The sequence below is a fragment of the Epinephelus lanceolatus genome, chromosome 9 (genome assembly GCF_041903045.1).
Source record: "Epinephelus lanceolatus isolate andai-2023 chromosome 9, ASM4190304v1, whole genome shotgun sequence".
Taxonomy (NCBI): Eukaryota; Metazoa; Chordata; class Actinopteri; order Perciformes; family Serranidae; genus Epinephelus; species Epinephelus lanceolatus.
Genome location: NC_135742.1, coordinates 1,683,746 through 1,694,466, shown reverse-complemented (window position 1 = coordinate 1,694,466; position 10,721 = coordinate 1,683,746). Strand labels below are relative to the sequence as shown.

General features: G+C 36.8%; 1 protein-coding gene across 1 annotated transcript; it reads right to left on the bottom strand.

Moving 5' to 3' along the window:
* Positions 1–451: 451 nt before the first annotated feature.
* mak16 (MAK16 homolog (S. cerevisiae)) lies at positions 452–10,254 on the bottom strand. Its single transcript, XM_033618718.2, has 10 exons — positions 10,096–10,254; positions 9,085–9,134; positions 8,497–8,606; positions 7,801–7,865; positions 3,989–4,140; positions 3,711–3,765; positions 3,534–3,608; positions 1,619–1,738; positions 1,445–1,513; positions 452–1,012 (listed from the first exon to the last, which is right to left on the bottom strand). Exons 1-10 carry the CDS (start codon positions 10,108–10,110, stop codon positions 788–790), a joined length of 936 nt encoding a protein of 311 aa, XP_033474609.1. The 5' UTR covers positions 10,111–10,254; the 3' UTR covers positions 452–787.
* Between the last annotated feature and the right edge of the window lie 467 nt (positions 10,255–10,721).

Below are 10,721 nucleotides of genomic sequence, written 5' to 3'. Positions count from 1 at the left end.
TTAACACTGAAACTGTTTAAATGTCAAAACCTTTTATTTTTTGCATTACACAGAAGAGAATCCTCAAGACCCAAAAGCTGTTTGCTTTAATTTTGTGTGCACAACATAACACGCTGTGCACAAAATAAAAATAAAATCACCTCTCAGGACTTCAGGGGCTCCGTATGATGCAAAAGATATCAGAGTAAAATATTTTAATGCCGGTTTAATTTCTAGGTGAATTTGTTACAGCACCAGTTTTTGACAAATTTTATTTTCAGTGCCAATAAAAAATAAGTCACTTCCTCCAAAGGCCAACATCAGAATTAAAAATAAATTTGAAGATAAATTAATTTACCAGAAAACAGATTATAACAACAAAATATGTTCATTTATTTTGAACGTAGAAATGAGACGACATTATTTTTCTCAAAATGTCAAGGTTTAACAGGAAAACTGAATTCTCACAATGTGTTTGTCACTTTCTTTATTTTGGACATTAAGATATTTATAAAGTTTTTTATTATGAAACATGAAGCAACTTCTTTCCAGAACTGATTTATTGACACATTTATCATCATTTATTGATTAATATTTAACAAACAGACAAAACAAAGCTGTTAAAGTCACTTTGAATTTTGATCTGATCCAGGTCAGATCCGTCCCGTGCGTCCACGTCAGGTCCGTCCTGTGTGTCCAACAAACTTCCATGTCCAGGCTCCGTATGAACAAACTGACGACCACCACAGAGTGGGTGTGTCCTCAGCAGAGAGTCAAAGTTTGATTGGCAGCAGAGGCTGTGACATCACTACGTGGCTCTGCTCTTGGCGGCGGGCTCCGTCTCGTACTCGATCTCCACGTACGCTCGCTTCTTCCTCACCACCGAGCCGTTAGCTGGAGATTTACCTTTAGACTTGGAGGCCTTCGCCTTTGTCTCCACCTCCATCTCCTCCTCTTCCTCCTCTTCTTCTTCACTGGACTCCTCCTCGCCCTCGTCCTCCTCGTCGCTGCTCGTCCTCAGTTTGTTCATGTCCTGAGAGGAGAAACAAAAAAATTGCTCAGATTAAAAATGTTCAGGCCGAATGTAAAGAATGTTTTAACCTGGACCCCGTGTCACGTGTCACACATTAGAATATTAACATGCTAACATAAGCGCGCTAACATTAGCATATGTAGCATGTCAGACAGAATGTTAATATGCTAACATGAGTGCTAACACGCCAAATGTTGCATTCTAATGTGTGACATGAGACATTCCGCATGTTAGCACGTCTACGTTAGCATATTATGATTTTAATGTCTGACATGCTGATATGCACAAACATGCCGAATTTTGCATTTGTCAGACTTTAGATTAAAATGCTAATGCTAATGTAAGCGTGCTAACACACTGTGTCTGTTATAGAGTTAACCCTTTAACCTCCACACAGAGCCAGGTGTTTCACTGATGTCAGAGACACTTTACCTCGAAGTCGCTCAGGTCGCTCTCGTCCTCCACTTCTTCTTCTGCTACAAACTCTCTCTTCCCGACGTCCTGCAGACAGACAGACAGACAGACAGACAGGAGGACACACAGCTCAGTGAGTCTCTGACCTCACGTTTTATAAACTCAAACACTGAAACACAAGTCCTTCATCACCTCGTCATCTTCCTCCTCCTCCTCTTCCTCATCTTCCTCCTCCTCAGACTCGCTCTCTGCATCCTGCTGCTCCAGAGCTCTGTCGAAGGCGTGGACCGGGAAGTTGTAGATGTCTCCGTACTGGTAACACACACACACACGTTATATTTAATACAGAAATATATTTCACACCTTCTGTCCCAGTGAGTTTCAAGACACTAAATTATGTTTTCTGTTTTAAACTGAACTTGACATTAGCTTCATTAGCCTGAGCTGGACAGAGCTAAATGCTAACATTAGCATATTAGCATTATGATATCCGACACCTAAGATCTGGCATGTTAGCGCGCTTACGTTAGCATATGAACACTCTGTCTAGTTAGAGCATTAATATGCTAACGTAGGAGCGCTAACATGCCCAATGTCACATGTCAGACATAAGAATGTTAATATGCTAATGTTAGCATACTAGTATGCTGAATGTAACATGTAGTGTTAACATGCTAACGTAAGCACACTTATATCAGACATGTAACATTAGCATATTAACAGTCTGTCTCACATGCGACACTGAGCCTGTTAGCGCGTGCTTACGTTAGCATATTACCAGAATTTTTTTAATCTGTAATTTTACTTTAGTGTTTTTATTTCACGGCTCTGTTTGTTGTTTGTCAGTGATTTTTGTTTATTGAGTCTGTTTCCTGTTGAGCTGAGTGAAGCTGCTCTGATGAACGATGTTTATATTAATAATCAGTTTTATTCACGGGCTGCAGCTGATTGGTCTCCAGAGGACAAAGTTACTGTTGGTCATGATGATGCTCTGTGACATCACACTGTTCTACTGGTGTCAATCACGTGGTACTGACCTTTTTTATTTTAAATGTACGACCTCCTCGTTAATGTTACACAGTAACTTTTAATATTTACACAACTACTTTTACTTCTGCATAATTACTTTGAAGTAACTATAGTTCTGCGTCAGTATTTTTAAAGTAACTGTACTTTTACTTGAGTATATACTTTTTTTAGTATATACTTGTGTAAAAGTACAGTTACTGTAAAAAAAGTTGTACTAAAGTAACTTACTTTTACTTCAGTATATGTTTTAACAGTTTTGCTTTGAGGAAATTATCCTCATGTTTAAGTACAGTTACTTTAACTTGAGTATTTCTTTAAAGTAACTTACATTTACTTAACTAGTGTACTTTCACTTCATACTAGAGTAACTACTTTTATGAGTATACTTTCTTAAAAATGACCGTACTTATACTGAAGTATGTAAATTATACTCATATAAAAGTAAAGTTACTTTAGTATAATTTCTTAAATTAGTACTTTTACAGGAGTATCTTTCTTTAAGTAACTGTACTTTAACTTGAGTGTAACTTCTTGAATAGCAATTATTGTAATATAAAGAATTCCTGCTGCAGTTTATTGTCACAGCAGTGTTTATTATTAATTAATGTACATTTTCACTTATTACTTTTTTTGATGAAACGAGCCTCATGTGACGTCTCTGTTTATTCACTGATCTTTTACTGTTTTTAAAAATTGTACTTGTGTAAACTGAACAAATTTGTTCCTCTGGATACTGAATATTAGAAATGGATCCCACCTGATTCAGCTTCTGTGTTAATTTGAGTTTTAGTTTGAAATCATTGTCTATAAGGCGCTCTGACTTCCTGCCTGATGTTTTTGTAAATCTGAGATATTTTTAGAAAATGTTTTGGTGCGTTTTCTTCACATGAAACAAAAGATCATTTTTTTCAGTAAAGTTAATAAATGTTTCTAAACGTGATTTTTGTGAGTGAACCTGCAGAGTTCGTCTCTGACCAATCTAAACGCCGCCCTGTGAGTAGATCCTCGTCTTTAAGCGACCACGTGAGTAAAGTACGACTGTAAATACTGTGAGTGCTTCAGTGTGTGCTGATCGTACCGTTCCCTGTTTGAGTCTCTCCAGCAGCTCCTTCTCGATGGCGTTATCCAGCTGAGCAGCGATCAGAGCTTTCTCCTACACACACACACGAAGACAGAACAGGTTCATACAACAAGTGAATCCACCTTTTAATGTTTGAGTGTAACCATGGTAACGTTGTGCTCGTCCATGTCTCACCTCTCTCCTCTTCTCTCTCTGCTCCACCTTCCTGCTGAGAGGCACCAACTTCCTCCTGAAACACAAAACAGACGTCAAGTTAAACTTTGACTTCAGACGGTCACTAAACAAACTTTAAAAGAACAGTGAGTCAGATTTGGGTGATTTAATGTCATTTTTACAGTTTGATTATGAAGTCACATCGCACTAAAATCAAAGACTTTAATGTCTTATTTGAGTTTCATTCTTCCTGCTCGGCCGACTCACTTCCTGTAGCAGTCTGTTGTAGTATTACTTACTGTCTCTTGAGGACCAGCTTGCGCATGCGGATCAGGTACTGAGTGATTTTGGTGAAGCGCTGTTTACACTTGTGTCTCATGAATCGAGGCCAGTAGATCAAATTCTCATCGATCTGTTCCAGAGCTTTCTCGTAGTTCTTACTGAGCTTCACCTGCGCACACACACACACACACACACACACACACACACACACACACAGAGCATACATAAAGAGGTGCACACACACATGTTCAAACCAAATTTTACGTTTTGACTTGTATTTGTCCGACAGGAAACATCAGGTACGAGTTCTTCATCTGATTTTAAAAAATGTCGTTGAGTAACAAAGAATCTACGTCAACACACCGACAGCTCCAACCATCAAAACTGATCAGTTCAAAGCTTTGAACGTAGCTTTGCTTCATCTGATCTGCTCGTCAGAGAAATTAAAGTTGGTTTTGGGGCACCTGTCGAATCAGTGGGGAGAACGGGACGTGCATATACGAAGGCTACGTCCTTTCTCCATTCAAGCCTGCGACCTATTGCTTAATGTTTCGACGACATGCTATACTATGACGTTTTTCATGATTTCGGACGACATGCTATACTATGACATTTTTTGAAGATTTTGGACGTCATACTATACTATGATGTTTTTTCATGATTTCTGACGACATGCTATACTATGACATTTTTTCATGATTTCGGACGACATGCTATACTATGACGTTTTTTCATGATTTTGGACGACATTCTATACTATGACGTTTTTTGATGATTTTTGATGACATGCTATAGTATGAAGTTTTTTCATGATTTTGGACGACATTCTATACTATGACGTTTTTTCATGGGTTCGGACGACATACTATGCTATGACGTTTTTTCATGATTTTGGACAACATTCTATACTATGACGTTTTTTGATGATTTTTGATGACATGCTATACTATGACGTTTTTTCATGATTTTGGACGACATTCTATACTATGACGTTTTTTCATGATTTCGGACGACATGCTATACTATGACTTTTTTTGATGATTTTGGACGACATGCTATACTATGACGTTTTTTCATGATTTTGGACGACATGCTATACTATGACTTTTTTTCATGATTTTGGACATCATACTATGACATTTTTTGATGATTTTGGACGACATGCTATACTATGACGTTTTTTCATGATTTTGGACGACATGCTATACTATGACTTTTTTTCATGATTTTGGACATCATACTATGACATTTTTTGATGATTTTGGACGACATGCTATACTATGACGTTTTTTCATGATTTCGGACGACATGCTATACTATGACTTTTTTTGATGATTTTGGACGACATGCTATACTATGACATTTTTTGATGATTTTGGACGTCATACTATACTATGATGTTTTTTCATGATTTCTGACGACATGCTATACTATGACATTTTTTCATGATTTCGGACGACATGCTATACTATGATGTTTTTTCATGATTTCTGACGACATACTATACTATGACGTTTTTTCATGATTTCGGACGACATGCTATACTATGACGTTTTTTCATGATTTTGGACGACATTCTATACTATGACGTTTTTTCATGATTTCGGACGACATGCTATACTATGACGTTTTTTCATGATTTTGGACGACATTCTATACTATGACTTTTTTTCATGAGTTCGGACGACATACTATGCTATGACGTTTTTTCATGATTTTGAACGACATTCTATACTATGACGTTTTTTCATGATTTTGGACGACATGCTATACTATGACGTTTTTTCATGATTTCTGACGACATGCTATACTATGACATTTTTTCATGATTTCGGACGACATGCTATACTATGATGTTTTTTCATGATTTCTGACGACATACTATACTATGACGTTTTTTCATGATTTCGGACGACATGCTATACTATGACGTTTTTTCATGATTTTGGACGACATTCTATACTATGACGTTTTTTCATGATTTCGGACGACATGCTATACTATGACGTTTTTTCATGATTTTGGACGACATTCTATACTATGACTTTTTTTCATGAGTTCGGACGACATACTATGCTATGACGTTTTTTGATGACATGCTATACTATGACTTTTTTTCATGATTTTGGACCACATGCTATACTATGACTTTTTTTCATGATTTCGGACGACATGTTATACTATGACGTTTTTTGATGATTTTTGATGACATGCTATACTATGACGTTTTTTCATGATTTTGGACGACATTCTATACTATGACGTTTTTTCATGGGTTCGGACGACATACTATGCTATGACGTTTTTTCATGATTTTGAACGACATTCTATACTATGACGTTTTTTCATGATTTTGGACGACATGCTATACTATGACGTTTTTTCATGATTTTGGACGACATGCTATACTATGACGTTTTTTCATGGGTTCGGACGACATACTATGCTATGACGTTTTTTGATGAGTTTTGATGACATGCTATACTATGACGTTTTTTCATGATTTTGGACGACATGCTATACTATGACGTTTTTTCATGATTTTGGACGACATGCTATACTATGACATTTTTTTCATGATTTTGGACGACATGCTATACTATGACGTTTTTTCATGATTTTGGACGACATTCTATACTATGACGTTTTTTCATGGGTTCAGACGACATACTATGCTATGACGTTTTTTCATGATTTCGGACGACGTTATACTATGACGTTTTTTCATGATTTCGGACGACATGCTATACTATGACGTTTTTTCATGATTTTGGACGACATGCTATACTATGACGTTTTTTCATGATTTCGGACGACATGCTATACTATGACATTTTTTGATGATTTTGGACGACATGCTATACTATGACTTTTTTTCATGATTTTAGACATCATACTATGACATTTTTTGATGATTTTGGACGTCATACTATAATATGATGTTTTTTCATGATTTCTGACGACATGCTATACTATGACGTTTTTTCATGATTTCGGACGACATGCTATACTATGACGTTTTTTCATGATTTTGGACGACATTCTATACTATGACGTTTTTTCATGATTTCGGACGACATGCTATACTATGACGTTTTTTCATGATTTTGGACGACATTCTATACTATGACTTTTTTTCATGAGTTCGGACGACATACTATGCTATGACGTTTTTTGATGATTTTTGATGACATGCTATACTATGACTTTTTTTCATGATTTTGGACATCATACTATGACATTTTTTGATGATTTTGGACGACATGCTATACTATGACATTTTTTCATGATTTCGGACGACATGCTATACTATGACGTTTTTTCATGATTTTTAACGACATGCTATACTATGACTTTTTTTTCATGATTTTGGACGTCATACTATACTATGACGTTTTTTCATGATTTCGGATGACATGACATTTTTTTAATGATTTTTGGAAAAACAATAAAAGACATGGTGGAAAGACGTTTATTTTTAGGCTCAAGATGGAAAAATGTACAAAATATTGGGAGAAATAGATTGTGTATAAACGCCACTGAATAAAGTGTGATGCTGTACGCTGAGATGTGAATGGAAAAATGTGCTGTGACTTTGTAACATCCATGATGACCTCAGGTTGTTTGTTTCTAAAATAAAAAAAGAGTTACAAAAAAAGAACTGCTTGTCTGATGGTCCAAAGACTTCAAAACGCAGGGACGCAGGCTGGAATCGAGCCCACGGCTGCTGCAGCAACATGGGGTGCGCACTCTACCTACTGAGCTAGTGGACGACCTACTGTGCAACTCTGAAAGTCTGTGAACAAACTGTGAGAGAACTGAAGCTCACCTTCTCCCACATCTTGGCAGGAAACGCTGCTCTCTCGATCACCTTCATGTAGAGGAAACACTGACCTGCAGGAGGAAACATTATTCATCAACTCATCAGTGTTTCCTTCTCATGTTTCACATCTGGATCAAACTGTTTGACTGTAATTCTTTAAAAGTCAGTTCATCATTGCATCAATTTTTCATGATGTTATACCATGACACTTATATAACATTTATTTATGACATACCTACATTTTACAAAAACTAAAAAACAGTGGACAGTGATGTTGCCTGGTTGGTTTTGGTTTTGTCTTACTTTGCACTGTGTGAGGTGAAAATGTTTCCTTTTCATTTAACACTATCAGTGGAGCAATTTACACTTATGTGGCTCAACTCACCCTCATCGTGGGAGAACTGAGCCAAGAGACCACTTTTTTTGAGGAGTCATTCTATGAAAATGGTTTGGTTTCGATCTACAGTGATTGTTCCCAGGGATGCACAACATCCTGTAATATACATACATACCTTAGCTGGAGTCATTACTGTCATGCCCTCACATATAAGTCACCTCAAGAAAAAACTCTGAGAGTCTCCTGAATCTCAAACTCGTCTTCCTTCCTGGATTTCAGAGTAAAAGCCTCTACAGTGTCACATTGTGTTGTATCGTCCTTCCCGGCCTGTTAAGAGTGTCGCTGTAGGTGTGTAACGTGTTTACCTTTCTCCTCTCTGACGGTGGCGTACTGACTGTTGGCCAGCGGGCAGGATGAACGGTTACACAGCCCTGTGACGTTGTATTCATTCCGACAGAAGTTCTGACTCTTCGTCCTGCACATAAAGACGACACCAGATGTTTGATGTCAAATCTCCAGCTGATTTTCTATCACCAGAGAATTTCACACTGATGTGTTTTAGTTTCATATTCATCAGTCTGAAGCCGACCAGAACATGATGGAGAAGATCACAGGATATTCCTTTGAAATCATGTTTTAATCTGTGAATGTTTCTCATCCAGGAAAGTATTTTCTCATTCTGTGCAACACGACAAACATTTGAATGAGTTACTGTGAATAAAGCAGTCGGTGTCAACAAAGCAAAATAAATAAACAAACAAAAATCTCTTGCTCTGTCTCGTTTGTCTCTAAATGTGGTGTAGAGTGTCATTGCCATTGACTGTTTCTCTGTAACTGTTGTGTATTTAAGAACTTGATCGTACTATAATAATCTTACTGTGTAACTGAGTAAATGAATGAATGAATGAATGAATGAATGACTGAATAAGAAGCGGAGGAAGTTTCAGACTTACTTGACTTTGAAAGAGCAGAACTGTTTGTTCCCGATCACGTCCCAGATCACCTGCAGGAAGCAGAATCAACACATTACAGAGAGTTTCATCCCGTGGCTTTCAACCTGCAACACAACTGGTGTGATGATAATAATAATAATAATAATAATAATAATAATAATAATCTGCTGTATTCAGGTGTTCTTTTAAAGTTTTATTCTGCTATCTTTAATGTAGAATCAGACTCTATAAAAACACTTAAATAACTGGCCCACACATTAAGACACCGGTGACAGATTTGACTGATGACTGCTTGACAGACTAAATCTCAGAGAAATCAAATATCAAGCATACATATATAAAACTGTCAATAAACAGTACAGAAACACAAGATGACAACGGATAATGTGTTGCCAAAATTAAGTTCCCACATGACTCTAAAAATGTGCATCAACCCATGTCCTGAAACTTGTTTGTTTACAGAGAAGATGGACAATCTCAACAAAACAAACACCTTTTTATGAGGTAGTTTGGCGTCATAGTGGACATGAACAAACTGGGTCCAGCTAGCTTAGTGTTAAAGTATGTATGTAAGACTTGTCAGGCTCATTATGTCCATTAGCTGTGTATAAACAGAAGATAACGTGCTGCCGAAATATAGTTCCCACATGATCCTACCAATATATGTGTGGACTCATGTCATAACGTCTGTGCATGTTTACAGAGAAGCCTGACAACTTTAAATTAGACGCTTTTATAACGGAGTCTGGCGTCACATTGACATGAACAAACTGCGTCCAGCTAGCTCAGTGTCAACGTGTCTCGAATGTTTAAAACATGATATTTTAACCCGTGTATGTTTAGTAAAGACATCTACTGTTCGGTAGCTTCTGTAGCTGCTAAAAAAACAGGTGTAATATATAAGAAATAACCCAGACTCATCGGTTTTTAAACAGTTACCGGTGAGCTAACGTTAGCATGGACACTTAGCATGAACACATTAGCGTCTTCGTATTAATTTGTGACACTCACGTCGTCGTGTTGCATCTTTAGTTCCTCTCGGAGCTGCTCGCAGCTTCAGCCGACAGAGTCTGTTTGTTTTAACGATATTTAATAAATTAAAGTGACGTTATGAAGAAGTTTTCCTGTCGTCAGAGCCACATGGACCGTCAGGGAGCCACCATGTCTGTTTGCATGCAAGAGAGCCCTCATACGTGACGTCATCGGGAAGAAGTATCGCGATGACTCGAGTACATTAGAGGGGAAAGAAATGTACTATTTATATTTTAATGAATTTAAAAACAAATAATTACAAAAAACTTTGAGGGGAAAAAGAAAAATATCACGTCTAAAAAATACTTCTATTACCTAAATAGATTTTAAGAGATTCACCGAGACTAATTTATTTATTTGAATCTTTTGGGATTTTGTTTCTCTATTTTCTGTGTAAAGTGAACGAGTTATAGTTTTGTTGCTAATTACACTATTGATTTTTCATATTTATTAATATGCGTAATGAGCTTTCGTAACTAACACGTAAAGTTACAATGAAATACTTTTAATGGAAGATGTTTCATATCGTGGATTTGTATTAATTAAGAAGACTAATTATAGGTCTGAATACTTTATTCATTTTTTTAATGATACATATATTTTAA

What these genes read in the sequence shown, in the direction of transcription:
- mak16 (XM_033618718.2), bottom strand. An exon ending in CTGCCAAGATGTGGGAGAAG is followed by an intron (nt 4,141 to 7,800) that starts GTGAGCTTCAGT and finishes GTGTGTGCGCAG; the next exon opens with GTGAAGCTCAGTAAGAACTA. An exon ending in AGGAGGAGGAAGATGACGAG is followed by an intron (nt 1,514 to 1,618) that starts GTGATGAAGGAC and finishes GTCTGTCTGCAG; the next exon opens with GACGTCGGGAAGAGAGAGTT.